Source organism: Saimiri boliviensis, chromosome 5 (genome assembly GCF_048565385.1).
Source record: "Saimiri boliviensis isolate mSaiBol1 chromosome 5, mSaiBol1.pri, whole genome shotgun sequence".
Classification (NCBI taxonomy): Eukaryota; Metazoa; Chordata; class Mammalia; order Primates; family Cebidae; genus Saimiri; species Saimiri boliviensis.
The window spans coordinates 48,508,429-48,534,736 of record NC_133453.1 but is presented as its reverse complement, the minus strand read 5'-3'; the positions used below and the strand labels follow the sequence as shown (position 1 = coordinate 48,534,736).

Here is a 26,308-nt window from a genome sequence, read left to right as displayed (position 1 = left end):
CGACCTCCCAAAGTGCTGGGATTACAGATGTGAGACACCCTGCCCAGTTTCCTTTTTCTATGATTAAGATACTTACTGTGCCCATTGTATTGTTAGATTTCCTTTTAAAAAGCAAGTCTTCCTGACAAGTAATTTTGCAAGCTACAGTTTTTAATATCCACATTGCTCTACACCAACCCTTCTAGCCAATGTTACAGGCAGCAAAAATAAAATTTAACTAAATTATATTTAAAAAATGCAAGCCTATGGCCCTCATGCTGTATACTTTATTGCCATGTATTTTTTGGTCCTTAATACGAAGCAATTTCCCCCATCTAATTTAACATTATAGTAGAAGATTTTAATTTGAAATGGTGCCTTGGTTTAGGGCAAACAAAAATTGAGAAAAAGAATGCAATAGGGGAATAACTGGCTTAAAGTCTTCAGTAGCTTGATTATACTAATGAAGGACTACAAGTCCTGTTATGAGAACATTTAGAAAAAAAGGCAAATATAACTAGAAAATTACTGGTTATTTCTCAATTCTATGAATGAAAAAGAAAGAACAGAATTGGTAGTAAGAAGTCTTATGACTAAATTTATTTTGAAGTCAGATTGGGTGTTCTAAAACCATAATCATAATTGCGAGGCCCCAAATTGTGGTTTATTGCTATTACTTTGTGCATTTTTCTCTTTGCTTCTCATTTGTGTTTTTAATCAATTAATTATGAATAAAGCAAAAATATTTACCATAAAACTTTGATCAGATCAATGTTTTCTAATCTGTGCAACTTATAGAACAACAATTTCTTTTATTCTTAGTAGTAAAATAAAGTGTTTACAGAAAAATAAACTATATAAGGAAATGATACTTTATTGCCACAAACCAAGCCATTTAACTTCCCAGTTGTTCATAGTTCGGAATAAATCAGAGAACGGTTCAGGAAACACTATCCTAGGATTATCTCAGGACACCTGGAATCCATCCTTATTCTGCCATATGAACAAATGATTTATGGCTCAATAGCTGCTTAGTTTTGCTGTCTGTGCATGAGAATTATAATTTTAAAGACTCACATTAGATATTTTGGAGGTGTCTTCTAATCTCTGGCTGAGATACTTGCTAAGTGAAAGGAGACTAAGGAATACAGTGGCCATATATTCCCGATGTTTCACTCCTTTACTGGCTCATCTAACTATAACAGCGATAGGCCTGGATATCAGTATTCAAGTCTTATCACAGGATCACCTACAATTGTACAACTTTGTCAGCAATAAATTATATTAAGTTCCAATATAAATAATTTTATGTAATTTATAAGCTAGTAATCAAAGATAGTGTCATTTATTTCATTCAAAATCATATTAAATGAACACAGTATACATTTTTGTAGAATGCAGGACTGGTAAAAGTATTTCTTGATGAACTAGTTGTCTTTTCTAATTACACCATGAGAGTTACTCCTTTTCTTTCTCACCTTGAATTCAGAATACTCAGAGATAAGGCTTTTGATTAACAGTAGCAGCTTCTCTTAGTTTGGTTTCTCTTTAAAACTGTTATTTCTATCCTACCTTTTACATTCTTCCTTCTCCTCAACATTGCCTTTTTATTCAATTCTTAATTCTCCTTCCTGTTTAAGTCACTTTATTATATGTTTATCTTTTGCCATAGCTGCTTCAAATCCTTTGAAGAGTTTCCTATTTTCTGTGCTTTCTAAAGAGGTGACTAGCTAATATGAAAAACTTATTTCTCTTAATGTGTAAGGATTAAAATATAAAGTGGGAAGTATTGCCTTCTGGAGACGACAGATTATCTTCTCAAATTTAAAAGTGAATTTGGAAGTTTTAAGCCAAAAGGAAAGAGAAAAAAATGCAACTAGGACCACTGGGGATGCTTTGGGGTAGTTCTTTAGAGCTCACAGTAGTACCTCTCTTATGATAGATGATGTTAAAGCCTGAAGGAACCATACAAATTTTGTAGAGCAACACCCTCATTTCCTGAATTTTACCTATAAGAAAATGAAGTCCAGTTATAGCATATGGATAGATACATAGATCACTGGACTAGAATGAGACTACAGAAATAAATCTTTGTATACAGGGTCAATTGATTTCAATAAAGGTGCCCAAAAAAATAAACGATGAAAGACTAGTCTTTTCAACAAATAGTACAGAAAAAACTGGATTATCTACATGTAGCAAATGAATTTGGACCCCTTTCTCACTCCATCTGCAAAAAATAACACAAAATGGATTGCAGACGTAAATACAGAGCTAACACCATAAATCCCTTAGGAGAAAATATTGGAATAAATCTTTGTGATCTTGTGTTAAGCAAAACTTCCTTAGATATGACAACAAACACAAGCAACAACAAAATAAATACATTGGAGTTCATCAAAATGAAAAACTTTGTGTTTTAAAGGATATTGTCAAGAGAGTAAAAGGCAATTCCGCAAAAGTGAGAAATTATTTGCAAACCATATATCTGACAAGGAACTTGTATTTAGAGTATATATTTTTAAAAACTCTTACAACTCAGTAACAAATAGACAAATAGCTCAATTTAAAAATAGACAAATGATCTGAATAGATATTTCTTCTAAAAAGATAAACTAATGTTCAATATACAAATAAAAGGAGAGCAAATACCATTAGCCACCTGGGAAATGCAAATCGAAATCACAATCAGATACCACTTCATACCCACTAGGGTGGTAATAATCAAAAAGACAGGCAATTACAAGCATTGGCAAGGATGTGGAGAGATGTGGACACTCATATACTGCTGGTGGGATATAAGTGTTGCAGGAACTTTGGAAAATAGTCTGGCACTTCCTCCAAAAATTAACCATAAAGTTAACATATGACCTAGCAATTCCACTCCTATGTATATACCCAAGAGATGTGAAAACATATGTCCCCACGCAATCTTGTACACAAATATTCATAACAGCATTATTTATAATAGCCAAAAAGTAGAAACAACCAAAATGTTTCTCAACTGATGAACAAATGACCCAAATGTGGTATATTCATACAGTGGAATACTTTCTATACTAGAGAAGCTGTAGAGAAAGAAGAGAGATGGGGGATCAGCAGGTCAGTAAAACATACAACATTTTATCAGTTAAGTTTACTGTTTTATATGGGTGTGGTTTGGGTGCCTCAAAACAATTACAGTAATAACGTTAAAGACAACTGATCACAGATCATCATAACAAAAACATTTGAAGAAGTTTGAAATACTGTGAGAATTACTAAAATGTGACACAGAAACATGAAGTGGGTACATACTGTTGGAAAAATGATGCTAGTATGCTTTCTTTATATGATGTTGTCACACACTTTTAATTTGTGAAAAACCCAATATCTATGAAGGGCAGTAAAGCAAAGCACACAAAAGTAAGATATGCTTGTACTGAACTCAAGTCCCGGCGGGCACCTGTAAGTGAGATAAGAAGTGTGATCCATGGAGAGTTGTGCTACATTCCAAAAGAACTACCTGAGTTCCTAACTTATACCGACAAAAATCCCAAAAATATTTAGGAATGGACACCAAGGGTGTGGGATAATGGTGAAAAGAACATGAAATTATAAATCAGGTGGAATTTATCGATATGAGCTCACTCTGCAGATATTTAATCCTGCACTTAATAATGCAGCTTGGGGGACTGGAAAGAGCTCTAGCAGTTTGGTTGCTTGGTTGACTGACACATGGACCAAAAGGTGGTCCACAGTGAGTGAATTAGAAATGCTAGGCATGCCTCAGTTTAACACAGAGAAAGAGGTTTAAAGGCTTGGAGAGGCTGGAATGTTCGAGTTGATTTGTCATTTAAGACACACTCACACACACTGTAATGGTCCAGAAGTTGTACTTTCTACCCATATTGTTAGAAACAGAATTGTGAGGAGAGCTCCAGGACCACTCTTCTCTGCAGATCAGAACTTAAGTGGGAATAGCAGTAACTGAATTAGGAAATCTAAATGCAATTGAAGGAATTGGGTCTCAGGGTGGCAGGGGCCAAGTGGCAGCACTTGACTGGCAAATGCAAGGTTAAAAGCAGCAATCAGAATAGTCAGATTCATGGAGACCTATGGTACTGGCTGGTATTCCTAGCTAGTGTTTTAGGATTATAGTGTTTTTAAAAGTGAAAAATAGAAAGCCTACTAAATCTTACTTGATTTATACAAGCAGAAACATTCTTAGTTAAACAAATGTGTAATCTACATCACAGAAACAGAGACTCATGGTACCTTAATCAATTTTCAGACTAGAGCCAGTTTATGGACACAGAACCCCTTGCATAAAGGGGAGGTCAAGTCCCCTTGAGAAAAGGCCTTGGTACAGTCCCCAAAAATGTATACTGTTAATCTTTCTCCAAGCCGTCTGCAAAAGGACCTTCAGCTGTTTGCCAGAATAATTGTGCATTGGAAATCAGACCTTTCACGGACTAATGGCCCTGAACTGACACTAATTACAAAAGCCTCCAAACATCACTGTGGTCCACAGTCAGAGCACAGGCTTATGGAGGTCAGGTGATCAGTGGAGTTTTAGCTCAGTTCCATCTCACAGTGGATCCAGTGGGTCCGTGAACCCAGCCTATGTTTCTTTCCTCGTATCTAGAATGTATATTGCTTAAGCAAATTAATACATCCCCTGGTACCTGGTACGCAGCTATTGATCTAGCAAATGCCTTTTCTCCATACCTCTCAATATGAACAACTAGAATCAGTTTGCTCTTAGCTGGCAAGGCCAGCAATATAGCTTCACTGTTCTAGATCAAGAGTAAGTTAATTCTCTACTGCTATGTCATAAGTTAGTTTTCAGGAATCTTTATCACCTTTCCCTTCCAAAAGATATCACATTGATCTGTTACACTGATGACATTATGCTGATTGGACCTAGTGAGCAAGAAGTAGCAACTACTTTGGTAAGACATTTACATGTCAGAGAGTAGAAAAATAAATCTGACAAAGATTCAAGAAAATTCAGTGAAATTTCTAGAGGTCAGTATGTGGAGCATGTGAGATATCCCTTCTAAGGTAAAGGATAAGTTGATACATCTGCCTCACCTTCAACCATAAATGAGCTCTTTGGATTTTGGAGGCAACGTATTTCTTACCTGAGTATGTTACTCTGGTCCATTTACTGAGTATCCTAAAAGCTGCTAGTTTCGAGTAGGGGCCAGAAAAAGAAGAGACTCTGCAACAGGCCTAGGTTGCTGTACAAGCTGCTCTGTCACTTGGGCCTTATGATCCAGTAGATCCAATGGTGCTTGAAGTGTCAGTGGTAGAGAGGGATGCTGTCTGGAGCCTTTGATGGGCTCCTCTTGGTGAATCACAGTGTGGATTTTTAGGATTTTGGAACAAAACCCTAATATTTTCTGTGGATAACTATTCTCCTTTTAAGAAACAGTTCTTAGCTTGCTACTGGGCCCTAGTAGAGACTTAATCCTTAACCATGCACTATTAAGTTACGATTTGACCTGAGCTTCCCATCATGAACTGAGTGTTGTCTTACCTGCAAAGCCATGAAGTTGGGCATGCATAGCAGCACTCCATCATCAAATGGAAGTGCTTTGTATGAGGTTAGGTCAAATCAGGACCTTGGCACAAGTAAGTTACATTAAAAGAAGAGGCCTAAATGTCATCATGACACCCACTTCTATTACCGGAGCTTCTCTCTCCCACCTGCTTCTGTGGCCTCATGGGGAGCTCCTTGTGATCAGTTATAGAGGAAAAGAAGAATCAGGCCTGATTTACAGAAGATTCTACATAATATACAGCTACCACCTGAAAGCGGGCAGCTGCAGCACTACAGACCCTCTCTAGGACATTCCTCAAGGACATTGATGAAGAAAAATCCTTCCGGTGGGCAGAACTTCAAGCAGTACACCTAATTGTTCACTTTGCTTAGGAGAAAAGGCAAGACATGTGACTGTAGACTGATTCATGGACTGTGGTCAATGCTTTGCTGGATGGTCAGGGACTTGGAAGGAATATGATTGGAAAATTGGTGAAAAGGAAATCTGAGGAAGAGGTATGTGGATAGATATTTCTCAATGGGTGAAAAACCACAAAGATATTTGGGTCCCATATAAGTATTCACAAAAGGGAAACCTCAGCAGAGGAAGATTGTAATAACAAAGTGAATAGAATGACCCATTCTGTAGCTACCACTCAGCTTCTTTCTCCAGCCAACCCTGTCATTCATTGCCCAATGGGCTCATGAACCAGTGGCCATCAAGGCAAAAAAAGTGGGGGTTATGCATGGGCTCAGCAACGTGGACTCTTACTCACCAAGACCAACCTGGCTACAGCCATCACTGAGTTCCTAATCTGCTAGAAGCAGAAACCAACACTGAGTCCCTGATATGTCACCAATCCTTATGGTGGCCAGCCAGTTCCCTGATGGCAGGTTGATTATATTGGATTGCTTCCATCATGGAAGGGACAGTAGTTTGTCCTTACTGAAGTAGGTACTTACACTGGATATATATTTGTCTTCCTGCACACAATGCTTCTCCCAAAACTACCATTCATGGACTTACGGAATGCTTTATCCACCATCTTGGTATTCCACACAGCATTGCTTCTGACTAAGAAACTCACTTCACCATAAAAGAAGTATGGCAGTGGGTACATGTACATGGAATTCCCTGGCCTTACCATGCTTCCAGCTATCCTATAGCTGCTGGCTTGATAGAATGATGGAATGGTTTTTTGAAATCACAGTTGTAATCCTAGCACTTTGGGAGGCTGAGGCAGGTGGATCTCCTGAGGTCAGGAGTTAGAGACCAACCTGACCAATATGGTGAAACTCTGTCTCTACTAAAAATACAAAAATTAGCTGGATATGGTGGGATGTACCTGTAGTCCCAGCTACTTGGGAGGCGGAGACAGGAGAATTGCTTGAACCCGGGAGGCAGAGGTTGCAGTGAGCTGAGATCACAGCACTGCACTCCAGCCTGGGTGACAGAGCGAGACACTCTGTCTCTCTCTCTCAAAAAAAAAAAAAAAAAAGAAAAAAGAAAAAAGAAAAAAAAAGAAATCACAGTTGTAACATCAACTAGGTGGCAATATGTTCTAAGACTGGAGCAAGGTTCTCCAGAAGGCTGTATGTGCTCTGAACCAGCATTTAATATGTGGTGCTTTCTCCCATAGCCAGAATTTAGTAGTTCAGAAATCAAGGGGTAGAAGTGGATCTGTAACCTTCCACTATTATCTCTAGTGATTCACTAGAAAAAAATTTGCTTCCTATTCCTTTGTTTCTCTGGAGAGCCCGGATTGATATACCAATATACTGATCAATGCAGGGCTTCTTCTTTTTCTTTTCTTTCTTACCCGCAAGTCTGACCATCCAGTGTAGCTGTAATACAAGCAGTTCTATTATATTTTCTTTTTCCAAAAATTAACATACTTTCTAGGGAAGAATAATATTCAATTAAAATTAAGGTGCATACCGAAATAAAATACAGCATTTTTATTTTTCATCATTATTGATAACTTGATGTTATATTTGAATGCCCTAAAGTTTCATATTTATGCAGACACTTTTTTTTTTTTTAAGATGGAGTCTCACTCTGTTACCCAGGCTGGGTTGCAGTGGCACAATCTCAGCTCACTGCGACCTCTGTCTCCTGGGTTCAAGCAATTCTCCTGCCTCAGCCTCCTGAGTAGCTGTACCACAGCTGGAATGCAGTGGCATGATCTCAGCTTACTGCAACCTCTGCCTCCCAAGTTCAAGTGATTCTTCTGCCTCAGCCTCCAAAGTAGGGGACTACAGGCGCATGCCACCATGCGCAACTAATTTTTTGTATTTTAGTAGTGTCAGGGTTTCACCGTGTTGCCCAGGCTGGTCACAAACTCTTGAGCTCAGACAATCCGCCCATCTCAGCCTCCCAAAGTGCTAGGATCATAGGCATGAGTCACTGTGCCTGTCCTGCAGATACCTATGTTTATTACAGAAATACATCACTAATTTTTGCTAATGTGAAGGTAATATTTTATCTTATTTCTTATTTTTGCCTTGTTCCAAACTGTTGTGCACTTCTTCCAGATAAACGTCTCCTAATATCTGCTTATTATAAGCCCTTATGGCTAGTTAGAACCTACCATTACTTTTATTACCATGGATAATATAATTTTGATTGTAGAAAGCTCATTTCAGGATGAGCTCAGAGAATACAGTGAACTACTATGTCAAAGATTTTGAAAGGCTGCAATAAATAAAAAAGAGCTGTGGTAAACAATCTTCAGAAGATCATCTGTCTCAAATGCATTGTCCTGATTTCTCATGTTCCATTCACAGCTTAGTGATAAAAGGATGAATGGACCCACTGTTGATTAATTTTACTCTATATTAGGGGGCTATAAAATCAGATATTCGTTTTCATTATTTATTGGCTTTTTTCTCTAATAAGCATTTAGACTTTTAGCAGTATAGATTTTTTGATTAGGTGTTGCATATAATTTTACAATTTGTTCTGTCACTTATCAGATGTGATATACACTGTTGGTAGGGAAATGTATCTGGAACAGACTGATGTGCGCTGCTGAAGATGGTTCACTGATTTGTAGTTTAGATGAGCTGACACATAAAATATATTGCTATTTGGAAGCAAACCACAGAAGACCAGCAACAGTTTCTACCCGATTTAATACACCTTTGGGAGGACAGTTTGTCAGCAAACAATGCTTATGCCTCAGAAAGCTATTTATTATGAACACTCTGGACACAAACAATGGAAATGTTTTCAGTTCACATACTGTCTAGTCTCTTGGAGTTAAACAAGAAAAATGTTTAACACAGGCTTAAAGAGGATATAGGCTTTGGTAATTTTTTAGATCACAAATGTTAGGACAGTACCCTCACATGAATAATTTTTTTAGAAGTGCTGAAATTTTTGAAAGAATAGTCAGAACTTGGGACACAGAAATTGCATTCTAATATAAATATATTATTCTTACATTTGTTTAGCATTCCTAACAATCACCAAATAAATCACCCTCAAGATTAACTAAAAATTTTCAAGGTAAGTGGTTTTGTTAACATGTAAAATGTGATTAGATTCTCAACACACACACACACACACACACACACACACACACACACGGAAAATGTTATCTCAAAATTTTGCAATGATTATCTTAGAGAGGGATGACATTTTCCTAAACCTTTTATCTTTCTATTTTTTTAAAAAATCACTATGATGGAATGTGTATATTAATATTTAGAAAAAAAGTAAAATCCATTTGAATATAACCACAAAAAATATATGCTATATTGGGAAATAAGAGGCTTCACATCATATTTTAAGTGCTAAATTAAAATATATAGCAGGGCATTGCTACTAAGAGACTCAAACCCACTGTTATATTTATTTTTATATAATTTGGTGACTCTCTTCTCCTTTTCTATTTCTCATCTCCAAGAATTTCTAGTCTTATCGCAGAAAGAGACAACTGTAATAAGCTTTGATCCACAGTCAGGATTTCCATTGCCACTGCAAAATAGGCAAATTGAATTGAAGCAGCTAAAAAACCCCAGGTTTTGGTGAAGGTATATCTCTTCTATGGTATGCTTCTTAAGGCTAGTAACATTCTCATCTGCTTGGATGCATGCATAACCATGATAAGGATATGCTTCATACATAATAATTCAATATCCCTGTGAAAAACAAACAGATGAAACATACAATCTTGAAGGGAACTACAAAGAAATATATTTTATATACCGAGTGAAAAAGAACTCAAGGGGATCATCCACAATGTTGGTGTGTTAGTGGTAAATTTCATCCCAAATTGCCACTTAAAGTCTTTATTTTCTCATTAAAACATGTAAAATTATATCCTGAATATATAAGACAGATACATTTAGCCTGTATGTGTGTGTGTGTGTGTGTGTGTGCATACACACAATATACACTTACATATACACATAATTTGTAAGGGAAGACCTTGAGTGGTAATTAGAGCATGGGGTCAGTCTGGCTGGCACAAATTGCTCTCCCACTTACTGTGACTTTGCAAAGTTTGATTAACCTCTCTGTGCCTCAGTTTTCTGTTTTGTAACATGAGAATTACTAGTATATTAAATGCATAAGACTGTGGTGAGGGCTTAATAGCTCCATAAATCTAGACATTTAGGATGGTGTCTGACATGCTTTGGAAACGTCTGTCACACTTTGATAACTGCAACGAAATTCCTATTATTATCTCTGAGACTGGAATGTTACACAGGGACACTGGAACATGGAGCAGGTATTCCCTGATTGTGGAGACAGGAATCACTGACTCAGAATATGCTAGAAACGGAGACATGAAAACTCAAGAAGAAATAGAGAGTGAGTTTAATGAGTGAGCACCAAAAGTAAGGCTACCTACCATTAACTGGGTGTGGCCTACAACAAGACTGAAAAAGCAAGCAAAGATACTAAACTCAAGAAAAGGAGAAAAACTGTTAAGTGAGTGATCAAAACACAATCTGCACTTTGGAGTTTTGCTTCCTTTGTTCTGTTGCCATGCAGTATTTTAGAATTTTGATATAAAATAGAAGTTACGTGATTTAAACTGCATGGCCTAAATAGATATTGTAAAAACAAATAAAACACACCGAAGTTCAGAATTCTTTATTCTCATATTTCTTGGTACTTTACACCAGATCTGGGTTTGTAGCTGTCATACCCTAATTAAGTTTCATTATCACTGTGACAGCTAGTAGAGTTGAGGCATGGATACTGAGAAAAATTTAAAAGGTTCTCTGGAATTTATGTGAAAACCCATTAAAATTTAGCCTAGCATTACAGAAGACTCAAAGTTTTAAAGACTGGTTTATTTTCAATTTTCAATTTTTTTTAAAGTTTTTACTTTCATAAAGCGTACTCTCCTTTTTCTGGAGGGGCGGTTAGTAGTAGTTGGTGGTTGTTATTATTTGACTGTTGCATATTGGAAGTATCATTATTATGCATTTGTCTTCCTGAGTAACATTTGAAGCTTTTAACTTCAGTTTGCAGATTGGGTTACTGGCAGCTACTGCACAGAGAAGTTTGGATTGCAAAGATGGCATTTGTTGACAAGGGCATTGTTTAATGCATTGTTTAATGCCCTGGGTAGACCATCCTATAGACCATCTCAGAAATACTAGTCTTTTACTTCTAAATTTTATTACATTGTATAAAATTTAGAAAAATACAAGCTATTTTTTTTTCTTGATCAAGATAGGTGAAGAAATACAGAAAAGACGTAAATTATGAAAGCAAAGCCCAACTTTCAGATTTGGACACACCTTTGCTAAAAACTATCAACATTTCCCCCTGGAAATTGTGGGAGTGAAAAGATGTGTGCTTCCCCAAATCAGGAGGTGTATATTTCTCTCTCCAAAACAAATGGAATCATTAAAAGAAAGAAAGGTATCTACTCTTCAGTTCCTACTCACTGGCACAAACAGAAAATGCTACTGCAGTTTTCAGAGGTGACAGCTTCTGTCTTCAACGTGGGAATGAGAGGTAAATGGAGGGAGGTCATAACTGAACTCCAGGAATCTTGAAACTAAAAATGTTTTCTCAAAAAGGCATGTATAGATTCAACAAAAACCGTAGATTTTTTAGATAACGGATCTCTATTATCTTTTTCTGTTTTTTTTTTTTTTTTTTTTTTTTTTTTCATTGTCTCCATAAGTAAACTCGTATTAGAACCGAGACCTAATGTTGGTTACCAGAGTTACAGTTCTGAGTCCAGAGAGCAAAGGAAATTAATAAAAGGGAAACACCCTAGGGGGAATCTATATGAACTCTCAAGTGGCTAAAATTTTTGACTAATCAGCATCCTCTTTAAATATATCATATCCATGTCTGATCTTTTTACTTAGTAGAAAAACAATACTAAGATTGCAGTTTCCACTTTCAACACAATATTTTTGTTCACTTGTCAACCAGGAGTAGATTTAAATAAAACCACTTTTTGTACTTTCCTCAGAGGTATCTTAATTTTCCTTCTCAAACTCACAACCCAAAGGTACTAAAGTCAGCAAGACCTAGTGTCTAATTTACTTATACCTATGATGAAATCTAATGCCAAACATCATCCATGGCCATTGCCCCAACTTCAAATATTCACGAGCCTCCGCAGTCCAAAATGCATTAAATGTGGGCAGGTTGCCAGCAACACACAGTCTTCCTAGTGACAAGGAACCCTCTCAGAGCAAAGGAGCAAGGTGTTAAAGACTTCAGACTAAACTGTCTTTGTAAGAGACACCCAGAAAAGAAATGCCAAATCCCATTCCCTGTTTAAGTTATGAAACATCAATGAAACAGAGAAAATAATAGACATTCATTCATTCCTCTTTGGAAATCATTTTATCGCAACAACTTTGCTTCTTTCCTTTCTTACCATTGCACTCAAACACTTAGGATGTTATACACTAAAACTGGAAGACATTATTACTGTTTTCAAAGGCAAAATGTATGACTACTAAGGAGTTAATAGCATTTAAGCCAATATGATATTGCTAATGGAGCCTGAGCGGCATGTAGAGAATACTACAAAAGCAAAGTTAAAACAGGAATAAAGAGCTATAAAGAATACATATAAAGCAAATACACCTAATTTTATATATATATATTTTTATACACCTAATAATTTAAGTTGTCCCTTTATGTCATTTGTCATCTGGCTGCATTTGCTCTTACACCTGTGCACCTGTGCTCTCTTCCTGGAAATATTAGGCATGCAGCCAATTTCACACCCAGCCATTCCTATGGTCAGACCCAGCTATCAATGCTTTTTTATGTGTATATATATATCTCAAATCAAGTATCAACCCCAGGGCACTGAACTACTTCCGACTGACAGAACCAACAGAAACTTCCAGGCTAATTACTTCTAAGGAATAGTTCCCAGTGAAAAGAGTTTCCACTGACCTACTTTAGACTTACTGAGATAATTTATCAGGTAAGATAATTAAGGGAATATAAAGCTGTTTCTAAAGTGAACCCAGTAACAGAAATATTTGCTGAAATCATAAGCTGGTATTCCCAGTGCTACCAGATGGGGCTTTATTACTTTGCAATGAGTCAATTTTATATTTGACTTATTTATAAGCCATTCTTATTTATAAATTATATTTGTCTGGGTATTTTTGTGAGTCTCTTTTATGCATAAATGTATTAGTTTTGACTGTTTTCAGTCTAGACATGAAGAGAAACAATCTTTTAAGCCCTTTCTTCTTCTCTTAACCTCTTCCCCATAAACAGGCACACACATCCCTTCACACGGGTGTTTCAGTTACTTTTGAAGTCCACCCTAAATAAAAGATACCTCTATTATGGGAATGGATGTATTGGCATGTGAACAACTTGTCCTGTTGAATTTTAACCCTCTTTTGGAAGCTTAAATCTTTTCTACATTTAAGTTAATACCTGTAACTGAAAAAATATTTTGTAGCAATGGTCTTTCTTTCCTATTGAGAAAACCAAAAACTTTTCTGATTTTTTTTATAGCCTTGATGTTCCCAATATAAGAAAAATGCAAGAGAAAAACCTTGAAATGACATCACAGAACATAAACTAGGGTCTTATATTAGATTACGAGCCATCTGTTTTCTCAAAATAAAAGCATTAAAATGTTGCATCATTAGTATCATAGTTTGTCAGTACCATCTAATTATTATTTTTCTCCTCTTATTTTATCCTCCTCCTCCTTCCCATGTTTATTAATTTCTTTATTCCCATCTCTAGTGTAACTTTCTTTTTTTTTTTTTTTTTTTGAGACGGAGTTTCGCTCTTGTTACCTAGGCTGGAGTGCAATGGTGCGATCTCGGCTCACCACAACCTCCGCCTCCTGGGTTCAGGCAATTCTCCTGCCTCAGCCTCCTGAGTAGCTGGGATTACAGGCACGTGCCACCATGCCCAGCTAATTTTTTGTATTTTTAGTAGAGACGGGGTTTCACCATGTTGACCAGGATGGTCTCGATCTCTAGACCTCGTGATCCGCCCGCCTCGGCCTCCCAAAGTGCTGGGATTACAGGCTTGAGCCACCGCGCCCGGCCGTAACTTTCTTCTTAACTCAAAAACTCATCTAACTATGAAAAGATGATCAGCTAACAGTGTATTGACTTTTTTATTCTAGTGAAGATTTGTCTTCATCTTGAAAGTACTTGAGAATGTTGGAATAACTAGATTTAACCCTGTGGCAAAATGTAAAATATTAACTTAGGCCAGGGTTAGATAAGGAATTAATTTTTCCCTTTGTCTTAGTATTGTGGAATACAGTAAGAACATTATTTCACATCAGTAGTTATTCACATCTTGTTATTACTTCATAATGTAGGATTGAGGAAATCTGTACACATAAAATTATAATTTAGTTGGCATTAAAAGAAAAAAATGAAACACTAAGTTGTACTCTTTGTTGCCACACAGCATATGTAGTATTTTATGTTTGAGAGAACCTGGCCATGGTGACATCCAAAATCAATAGTGTATCAACGCTTCCTTGATTGAGTGAAGGTTCTGTTGCCTCGTACTATAGTCAGATCACTCCACTACTTTATAGCCTCTTTCATTCTATGCCTAGTTAATGTCACCCATTGCTTTATTCCTCTGTCCTTCAGCTGTTTCCAATCTGCCCTTCATGGCCATAACTAAATACAAGATTTTAACATAGGTATGTTAATATACAAAGTATGTGAATGAAAATCAATGCACTTATTTCAGCACAATTCCTTATTGCTTACATTGAACATTTTAGATACATTTTATTTAAAAGCTAACAACTGTCATCCTTGCCTTGGAAGTCTAATGATCTTCTTGGCTCCCTGCCCCTATAGTCCTCTAATCTTCACAGCCATGGCCACTTAGCCCCCATCTGGAGGTTCAGGCTTATTCTGCATTTTGGAGCTAAGCTTGTCCCTATGCTGGGGGCATTACAAGATATCCTAGCCAAGAGCTAACTGATTTAGCATTCAATTAGCTTTGCTGCCGGGTTCATTCTGACCTTGTGATTAGTATCTCAGATGTAGGGTACGTTTCTCTGAGCCACTTGTAACCAAGGCTTGGTTTTGTATGCCATTCCAGTATCTATTCAGGCTTTCCTGTTTCAGTTCTTGATGAGCTTTTCCGATTGACACCAATTTCTCCATGACTAAAGTTCTGCCTTGTCCTCTTCTTGTACCATTTGTAACTGAATTTATTTTCTGAATTACAGCTGCCATGGCTGGGCCCTATAGACAATTGCTAAGCCTTTCTTGTACCACTAACTGGCCCGTCTCTTCATACTGCCTCCACACCATGGATCCGAACTTTTGCAAGAATACTAGGATTCACCTTGCTCGCTTAGATGCTTTCCCACTTCCAGCTGCAAACATCTGCCTAGACCAGCTCTAAACTTGCAGGCCTTAGAGAGTCACTGCAAATATGCTGCCTTCAGTCGGGTCATCTCATTGTCTAGACATGACAGCAATGACGTATTGTTTCAATTGCGTTTTTGGTTGAATTGTTATGCTAACAAGCTTTAGTTATTTTCACCTCCTATCTTCATTTTGATCCTGCCACTTCAATACTTTACCACTCAGTTTCCTCTTTGTAAAGGAAAATAATAATGGAATTCTACCTCCTCTGGCTATTTTGAAGATAACCGAGAAAAAAGTATACAAATGGATAAAGCCTACTGTATGCAATGTATAATTTTTAGCTGTTCTTAAAAGCTCATGTCTTAAATATCTGTACTTGGAAAGTAGAGCAATAGCACTTAAAGAATAATCATCAAAAAGATAAGGAAACAGAAAAATTAAAATTCTTAAAAAAAGAGAGTCATGTAAATTGTTTTAAAGTGAAATAATTGACAAGGTAATTAATAGCTTAAAAATGATGCTGAACTACAGATACAGTCACCAACAAATGTTAGAAAGAAAATATTTTAAGGATATATTTCCTATTTGTGTGTCTTAAACTTATGACTACAGAAGAGCCCAAAAGCATTGAGGAGGGAGAAAGATTCTTTGAATTAGTCATTTATTTTAGAATAGTATTTCCATAATCATCTTGGGAGTTGTAGAAAGGTAAAATTTTAAGTCCCGCTTCTCTGAAATTCTGATTCATTAATTTCGGGGCAGAACTAAATAACTGGTATGTTTTAAAAAATTCCCAAAGTACTTCTGGAAATCTCTCAGTTTTGGAAACCACATATTCATCAGCCATTAAGATGCCTAGGATGTTTTCCAAAAACATACATTTGTTTACCTCAAGATGGTCAAACCAGTGCATAGACTCTCTCACTTGGCTCCCAGATGCCCATTGGCCATAGGTGTTTAACAGGTATGATAACTCTACTGATGTCTGCTTTTAGTAATAGATGTTTATTTCACTTGGCTATTCAAAGGCAGTGTTTAGCTGTAAGTACGTAGTTTACCCTAAGAACCACCGTTTGTTCAGATAGAATTTTCACTTAAAAAACATTTTAAATGCAGACTGTTTTTCTATTGTTAGATAATCTTGTCTTAATTTTTATGTTCTTCATTTTCCTTAGATGAATTTTCCCTTCTACTCACAAAAGTTTGATTAAGATGACGGCTAACTGATCTAGGCAAGCACAGTCTGCATGCTGAAGAAAATGAAGAGGAGCCAGATGTTTTCCTGAAAGGGGTGAGGTATAGGTAAAAAAGAAAAAGAGAAAAATAATAATAATAATAATAAGATGAAGACAAAGGAGAAGAAAAAGAGGAGGAGAAGGAGGAAGACAGGGAGGAAAAGGAGGAGGAGGAGGAGAAGAAGAAGAGGAAGAAGTGGAAGAGGAGGAGGGGAGGAGTAGAAGAAAGGAGGAGAGTAATGAAAAAGAGGCTGCTTCTTTTCACTGTCATGACACAAAGAACTCCCTCAGAAGTCTGAGTTATTCACTTTTCATGTGTTTAGCGTGGAACCAATACAGTAAAAGGCTAAAATGTTGGCACCCATTCAAAATAATAAGTACCATTCATTATTTGACGAACATATCTTTATAAGAGTAGCTACTCCATCATCTTAGAAGTCAGATTAGCAACTGGAATGATCTGAATATTGGTGTCCCCCTCCCTAGATTCATATGCTAAAATCCTAGCCTCCAAGATGATAGCACTGGGAGGTAGGGCCTTTGGGAGGTGATTAGGTTATGGGGCTGGAGCCTTCATGAATGGGGTTAGTACCCTTATTAAAACAGTCTCCGGAGACCTTCCTTGCCCTTTTGCCATGTGAAGCCTCAGTGAGAAGAAGCCTATTTTAAGAGAAAATGAGCTTTTATCAGACACTAAATCTGCCTTGATCTTGAACTTCTCATCCTTCAGAATGGTGAGAAATACATTTCTTTTGTTTATAAGCCACCCAGTTTATGGTATTTTTATAGAAACCTAAACAGACTAAGTCTGATCATCTATTGCTCTCTGATGATGTCTTTTAAAAATTTTGAGACAGGGTCTCACTCTTTGGCCCAGGCTGGAACACAATGGCATGATCACAGCTCACTGTAGCCTCAACTTCCTGTGCTCAAGTGATGCTCCCATCTCAGCCTCCTGAGTAGCTGGGACTATAGGCTAGTGTGACCATATACAGCTAATTTAGATTTTTTTGGTAGAGATGTGGGTCTTGCTTTATGCCCAGGCTGGTCTCAAACTCCTGGCTTAAAGTGATCCTCTTGTTTCGGTTTCCCAAAATGCTGGAGTACAGGCTTGCTGGGAGTACAGGCTTGAGCCATCATACCTACCCTTGATGATACTTCTTGAAAGATATTCTAGTAAATAAGACTCCCCCGCCCCCATATCCTAATGCTGACAGTTTTAGGGGGCTTCAGTGATATTTTAGTGTACATATCAAGTAATGCCATGGATAGCTGCATGGCTGGCCCACCTCTTAATCCAGTTCCAGAAATTCCTTGCTGTTATTATAGCCCTCATTTTTTTTTCACTTGGGAACTGAATAAGAAAATAAAAATGCAGACAATGTCTTCTGTTGCAGAATGGTTGATGGCATTAAAAAGAAATTAATCATTGTCATTACTTTGTCTAAAAGAATAAAAACAGCATATTACCAGACGTCCTCGGCATCTTCATCACATTCTGCACCAAACTGGCAAATATCACAGGTGGATGTCTCCTTTTGACTAGTTTCTCCAGAGCCTTCATGGACTGTAGAACAGAAAGAAAGTAAAAGGAATTCAGATAAGCGTGCATTGTATCTACAACCCTAGGACAATTCTTTATTAAAGCTGTTACTTTCCCAATGGACCTGTCTGTTATTGGAGCTTCATAAGAATGTCACAATACGCCAGGCTCTTCTTCCTCCATCTCAAGGACAACTCTAACAATAATATGTCTCCCACTTATATGCAGTGAACACGTTTGCATTTTGCATGCAAAATAAAGCAAACATGGGTTTACTGGATTTATCAAAATTTTAGCCAATAAACTTAGTTAAAAGGGATTCAAACTGTCTCCTCTTTGGGGAAAAGATCTACTCTTTATTTTACCGAAAAATATTTAGCATTTTTTATTTCCAAATTTTGGACTTTTTCATTTAAAAAGAGTTTTCATGTATAATTTTTAAAAATTCAGATAAGCATCCCTGATTTATTAGAGATGCTCACATTTTTCCCTCAAACTGTTAAGTGCTTACAAGAAAAAATAAATTGAGTATAAGTTTTTAGAAAATAGCTTTTAGTTGTTTTTTACTGCCATTTATTGAATCTCTCATAAATATTGCATAGAGCTAATCACAGTGATTCCTTTTTAGAGGGTTATGAATACATTTTATTTTAAAAAATACATTGAGTCACTGATCATGATGATGATTAATATCATCATCATCCTTTTTTCCTTCGAAGTTACAAGTACAAAAATAGGCAATATATCACCTAAAGGTAGGCTTTTAAAATCAGGATACAATAGTGTAAGCTGAGAAAAAATTTCTAATATTTTGAGTGCTAGGAATGAGCAACACTTTCAAGGTGTATTACCTGTTTACCCAGTTAAATAAATATAGTTGAAACAAAAAGTAGCTTCATTTTAAAATGAAAAATTGGAACCTACTAACTACTGCATAGATAATATAATTCCATACACAGATCATACACTTAAAAACAGATGTTTAAATCAAGGAAATCTTTAGGAAGTGCACTTCTGCAAACTATAACATATTTTCAACAGAAAAAAAAGAAACATAAGCAATTAAGCCCAGCATTTGTTCCTGTCTTTACGAACATATTTAACAATTTATTAGCATGCACCTTGAACTTGTCAAATCCAATCTTATTTTGTTTTAATATGGTGTTTTCTCATCATTTCTTCTTTGTTTATTAACAAGAGTTTTTAGTATTTATAAAATCAAAGATCTTAGTTTTCTTTAGTTTACTGCTATGCAGATGAGTAATTTGATTTACTCAAAAAAGGACAAGAAGACACATTTAGGAGAGTTCTCTGTTTTATAACTCGTCCAAGAAAGGTAAAGGGATTTATTTTTTCTAACACATTTTTTCCCCCATGTTTGATAGTCTATATTTTAAAACAGTATGAATGAAACAGGTCAATTTCAATTACAGAAGTATTGATAGTATAGTTTTCAATTTGGATGTCTTAAAAAAAAAGTGTCCTCCCCAAAAAGAAGAAGAAATTTTAAACTCTGATAGAATAGACAGCACTTATCTTATTATCCATTCTATTACTTTAATATAGGCAAGACCATTAGAGTGGACCATGGGGCTAAGAGGGAAGCTGGGGCCTTGTCTCAGGGGAGACTGAACAGCTGAGGTCGGTCTCTTTATTACTTTCTTATTATTAATGCAACACAGAAGCTGCTAATGGGAGAAAGCCTTTTAGTGTTAGCAAGATTAGCAACTTCCAGACTAAAACTTCCCATTACTCAGGAAAGATACGAACACAATGGCAAGGACCTTAATGAACAGTGATAGCCACTTAGAGGCAGCCCCATTTTCCTCAGCAGTTGATATCTTTGGTAAGGGATGGACTGGAGGTCATCCAGAGAGAAATTTTGCTATCTCAGTAGGACTAAGAATAATATTTCTACCAGAAGTCACGTTACGTGGCAAAATGAACATGTTTGGAAATTCTCCAATAAGGAGAAGTAAATTCAAAAGAAGCAGTAGCAATCCCCCATCAATAAGTATTGTGTAAATAAAGTGCCTTTCTATGAAGTCATCCACAAAGGAAAATAAAATAAAAACTTTCCATATTACTGGAAGCATAGGTTTGTGCCTTTGTATAATAGTAAACAAACAAACAACTAACTCAGTGTGTAACTTTCACTTAACTTTGTATATAGTGGTTCTTTTTATTTTTTTTTTTCATTTTTAATTATTTTGTTTTCTCTGCACACTGTTCTGCCATAGGTACATATCATGTCTTTTTTTTTTTCATTTTTTTAAATTGCATTTTAGGTTTTGGGGTACATGTGAAGAACATGCAAGATTGTTGGGGTCCGTTGGGGGGAAATGGGGGAGGGACGGGGGTGGGGAGGTGGGAAGAGATAGCATGGGGAGAAATGACAGATACAGGTGAGGGGAAGGAAGGCAGCAAAGCACACTGCCATGTGTGTACCTATGTATATAGTGGTTCTTAAATAGGGTCTGGTTCAGAGGCTTTATTGGATTTTGTTTGTTAATTTGTTGTTGTTGTTTTAAATAAAAATGCCGTGACATATCCTTGGAGGTACTGAATTAGGCTTAGTTTGAGTCTTGAGTATGCCTGTTCTGAAACCAGACTATCTCTGAGGAAGAATCTCTGCTCTAAACAATACCGAGAAGCATTCATCTGTACAGAGAATCCTACTCAGGCATTGTCTAGCACAGGGCTTCTGATGCTTTAAAGGGCACAGGAAGCACTGGAGGTTTAGTTAAAATACAGATTCTGATTCATTAGGTGTGAGGTATGGTCTCAGGTTCTGCATTTCTTACAAGTCCCCAGATGTTGCTGCTGTTGGTCCACGGACCACATTTTGAATAGAAAGAATAGCACTGTGTTTTTCAAGCCACAATTCACAACCTTTTAGTGGGTAGCAAAATTAACGCATCATGACTTGCATTTCTGCAAACATGAGACAAACTATACTAGTCTAGTAAATACCAGACTGCATCTTGTTTAGCAAGTACATGTTGTATTTTACAACACTGCTTTAGTTATTCATATGTACTTACATGCAGGGCTGGAATATAAATTGCAATTCTTACTAAAGGTCACAGTCAAAAAAGTTTGAAAATCACGTGTTTAGTCCATGTTACACTCTCAGTAAATGTGTGTTAAGTTGGACTGTTACTTCTTTTTCTTCTTTCTATATTATCCGTAACGGGAAAGATCAGTGCTTAATTTGCATTCATATACTGTTTAGGAATAAAATTCGTTTATCTTAAAGTATTACCCTAACCATGCATTTGCATTTTAAGCTCTTTATTTTGAGTTGTGAAGATAATTGTTTCCCATTATTTTAGAGAAACTTAGGTTTTGGCAAGTGATTGAGAGAAATTTAAGGGGTGAAGGAAGTGGAGCTACTGAAAGCACATTATCCCTAATATTCTTCCCTGCCATTACAATGTCTTTAATCATTTTAGGGAGGTTTGGAATTGGAGGGATTATAAGAAATGATTGAGTTACTTCTCTCTCAAATCTCTCTGCCCAGAGAGAAGATTTCTTCTGGAGATTGAATTCCATCACCACCCTGTTCTTCTTGCTGGTCCTACATGATCATGTGCTGCTGAGCCCAGCTCTCATCATCATGCTTCCTATGACTCCTATAATATCTTAACCCGTTACTGTATATCATTTCTCAAAACAGTGAACTATAATATTTGAACACATAGAAAAGCATTGTAATTGATTCTGTTAAAAATTCAATTAAAATTGACATTCAGAAATAAAGTCATCTTTTTATCTGCTGGTTCCCCATTGACAAATACAGCAAATCTTGAATCAAAATATTCAGGAAAAAAAATAAAAATACAGAAATAAAAAAAATTTTAAAAATAGTATATCAATTTTTTACACAGCATTTCTGTTGTATCATGTATTCCAAGTAATCAAGAGATGATTTAAATTATATGTGAGGATGTGCGTAGGTTATATGCAAACGTTACACCACTTTATATCATCAGGGACTTGAGCATCCACAGATTTTGGTATCCTGCAGGGAGGGCAGGTCCTGGACCATACACAGACCTTATGGGTACCTGATATGGGTTTGATGTTTGTCCTCTACAAATCTCATGTTGAGATGTAATCCTCGGTGTTAAAGGTATGGGTTGGCAGGAAGTGTTTGTGTCATGGGGGTAGATCCCTTATGAATGGCTTAGGGCCATACCCTTGGTGATGAGTGAGTTCTTACTCAGTTCACATGAGATCTGCTTGTTTAAGTGTCTGGTGGGATCTGTTTGTTTAAGAGTCTGGAACCTCTCCGTTCTCTCTCTTGCTCCCCATCTCACCACATGACACTCCTGCTCGAACTCCGTATTTTGCTGTGAGTAAAAACTCCCTGAGACCTCACTGGAAGCAGATACTGGCACCATGCTTCTCATACAGCCTGCAGAATCATGAACCAAAAAATAACCTTTTTTCCTTATAAATTATCCAACCTTAGGTATTCCTTTACAGCAATGCAAATGAACTAACTCAGTAGCCTTTAATTAGTGTTGAGGAGTGCATATCGAGACACAGAGAACTCCCAAAACGTTCCCTGGTTCCCTTTCCCAGGCGTTGCCCTACCACTACCCTGTCTATATATGGGCAGATCTTATCAACACAGATTAGTTTTAACTATTCTAGAACGTCACATCAGTGGAATAACTCAATATGTAATTTTTGTGTCAAGTTTCTTTCACTCAAAATGATAGCTTTTGAAATTAATTCAAATAGTTGCACGTATCAATAGTTTGTATCTTTTTATTGCTTAGTATTCCATTGAATGATACACTGCAGTTTATTTATCCATTCTCCCATTGAAGGATATCTGGGTTGTTTCCACTTATTGACTGAAAATTATAATTGGGTATTTATGAAGAAAGCTGCTGTACAAATTCTTATAAAAGACTTTTTGTGCACGTATGTTTTTATTTCTCTTGAATAAATAACTAGCAGCAGGATTACTGAATCTTAAGGCAAAAATTATTGTTGTTGTTGGTGTTTAAATTCTCCACCTGCAGGAATGTGTAATATCTTTTGGGCACAAATCTGTTGTCAGATATATGTGTTGCAATAGTTTTCTGTCTGTTCTGTTGACAGTGCTAACCTTGCATTCCTGAGAAAAGTCAACTTGATCTTGGTATATTAGCTTTTTAATATATTGCTGGATTTCCTTTGCTAATATTTTTGTTGAGCATTTTTTAATCTATTTTCATGAGATAGAATGACTGTAATTTTCTTTTCTTGTGTTTTCCATGCCTGCCCTTCATGAAATGAGCTGAAAAGTGTTCCCACATCTGCTATTTCATGAGGGTTTGTGTCAGATTAGTATTATTTTTTCTTCATATAACTCACTAGTGAAACACCTAGTCCTGGAGTGTTGTTTTTTTTTTTTTTTTTTTTTTTTTTTTTTAAAGTTGTCCAATTACAAATTTGATTTCTTTATACAAGGCTATTTCATTTTTCTATTATAATGATTTCTGTTCTTATTTTTACTATATCCTTGTGCTACATACATAGGACTTAATTTATTATTTTTCTAGTTTCTTAAGATGGAAGTAGAAATGCCTGACTTTATGCCTTTTTTATTTTCTCATATGAGAGTTAAAATGTATAAATTGCCTTCTAAAGATTGCTTTTGCTGCATACCACAAATATTGATATGTTGTGTTTTTATGCATTTCTGTTCAAAACATATATTGTAATATCCTTTGAGATTTCTTCCCAGACTCATGAATTATTTAGTAGTGGGTTTTTAACTTCCAAATATTTGGGAGTTTTCAAAGGTATATTATTTTTATTAATCTTTATTAAATTTAATAATTTAATTTATCATTGTTGGAGAACACATAGTTTAATTTAAATACTTTGAAATGCATTGTATCTTGTTTTATGGCCTAGGATATGGTCTATCTTCTTGAGTATTCCATGTGCATGTTAGAAGCTGTAGCTTGCTTTAGTGTGGACTAATTCCCCACTAATGTTAGTTAGCTTACATTGATGGTGAGTGTTGTTCAAATCATCCCTAACTATACTGATTTTTATTTGTTTTATTATTGAGAAAATAGTGTTACAATCTATATTAATGACAGTAAATTTGTGTCTTGTTTTGTCACTTTTTGTCTCGTACTTGGGAGCTCTGATATTTGATGCATAAACTTTTAGTAGTCTTCTGTCTTTTTGAATATGTGATTCTTTCATCATTATGAAATGCCCCATCAAAATATCTGCCAGCACACTTCAGCTTGAAATCTACTTTATTTTGATATTTGTATGCCTCACCAGCATTTTTTTTTTGTTATTGTTTCCAACATTTTACTTCCAATCTCTTTGTTTCCTTATGTTTAAAGTGTGTTTCTTGTAAACAACATACAATTCGGTCTAACTTTAAAAAAAAATCTAGTCTGCGTTTAATCAGGGTGTTTAGTCCTTTTACTTCAATTATTGATGTCTTTAGTTTTAAGCTTACTACTTGGTGTTTGATTCATATTTGACCAACCTTCTTGTATTTCTCTGTTTCCAATTCTGTCTTTTTTTGTATGTAAAAAGTACTCTTACACATATATTTTACCTTATCTCTAATAAATGTTTGGCAGGGAGGTAGTATTTCTTTGTTATTATTATGGTGGTTGCTTTAAGGGTTACAATATACATCTTTAAATTATTCCAATCTGTTACTTCATGAAAAATGTACTAACTTTATGACAATATATTTCTAATTATCATATTCCAGTCTTTGCACTTATTGCCATATATTTTATTTCTACCTATGTGATAAAACTCATGTCCTTTTTAAAAATTTTACTTTATACAGCCATTCTACTCTTTTGTGTTAATTTTCAAGGCAAAAAGCTAGAGTTTTCTATGCTAATGAAGACCCCTGACAATTACTGCTAAATGATTTGACTTCTGTTGTGTATTTGCCCTAACTTTTTAAGACTCATCTATAGTACCACATTCTCTATAAAAACCACTTTTGGCATATGATGCAGAGTAGATTGCATCATTTTCCCCCATTATCTTTTCTCCCTTTCTGATGAAAGGATTTATTGTTTCTTGCCATAGCTGTATGACTTGCAGTTCCCTGATCACACCATTCGTTTTCTGACATGCTTTTGCCATTGAAATATGAGTGGAATTGAGAGAGTTCTTAATAGAAGCTACTAAAAAGCTATCATGTGAATTTCTACTTTCTTGCTCTTTCCTTATGTACAAAAAAGACACATTCCAAAATGTGGCTGTTCCTTCAACCAGTTCCAGAAGGAAAAGATACATAGAGCACAGCCACAGTTGACTTCAGTTATCAAGGCAAGAAATAATGCCATCAATTTTGTAAGCATCTGAGATTTTGAGGTCATCTGTAATTGCAGCCTACCCTAGTGAAAACTGACTAATAAAATATGGATTAATGTCCTTGAGAAATTCTAAGAAAACAATTATTTTTACATCATTTCCCACAGTTCAGATTTTGGTTGCTTTACTTATCTATACAAATCAAGATGTCCTTTTAATTTCCTCCAAGTCTGCCTTCAAATTTTTTATTTTCTTTCTTTGTCAGTACATACTTGATAATAGTGAAGGTATGTTTCTTCTATTATATTTTGATTTTCTTCCAATTGTAACACTACCTTTCCTAGTTTATGCACGGTTCCAATTCTCTCTTCCATGTAGCTCTAGTACATCTGTCTCACCAACATGTAAGATGTCCCATTTAAATTAAGCATAACATAACATTAAAAATAGTATAAATGTATATAAATAGAAGCATTCACATATATCAAGTGTGAAATAAAGTAGGCGGTCCCTGAAACTATCAGGTTATGTTAACAAAAAAAATGAGATTTCTAGATTTTAAATATGACACAAAAATACTGATTCTACACTGAGGCTGAGAAAAAAACTTTTACACACATTTTATGCCGATATTAATCTGATTATTTCAAACTATAGAATGCATTTTTTTCTCCTGTGTTAGAGTGGATATCAATCTACTGGTCAGTGTTTTTTCTTAAATAGGAAGGATAACCAAGTAGTTCTTGATAGACTTCTTTTTTTTACTTTTTTACATAGATAAAGAAATGAGTGATAGCATTTAATATATCTGTTGTGCTAAAATGGCTATCAAGTTATGAACAGAAAATTTTAAAAATAAATTATAAAAATTACTATCTCATTATCACG

At 35.8% G+C, this 26,308-nt stretch overlaps 1 protein-coding gene across 1 annotated transcript in view; it reads right to left on the bottom strand.

Moving 5' to 3' along the window:
- TMEFF2 (transmembrane protein with EGF like and two follistatin like domains 2) overlaps window positions 1-26,308 on the bottom strand; it is a 260,153-nt gene that overhangs the window by 100,871 nt on the left and 132,974 nt on the right. Inside the window, exon 5 of the mRNA XM_003940807.4 lies at window positions 18,037-18,133. Coding sequence (XP_003940856.1) covers window positions 18,037-18,133 — 97 coding nt within the window. The remainder of the gene's footprint in view (window positions 1-18,036; window positions 18,134-26,308) is intronic.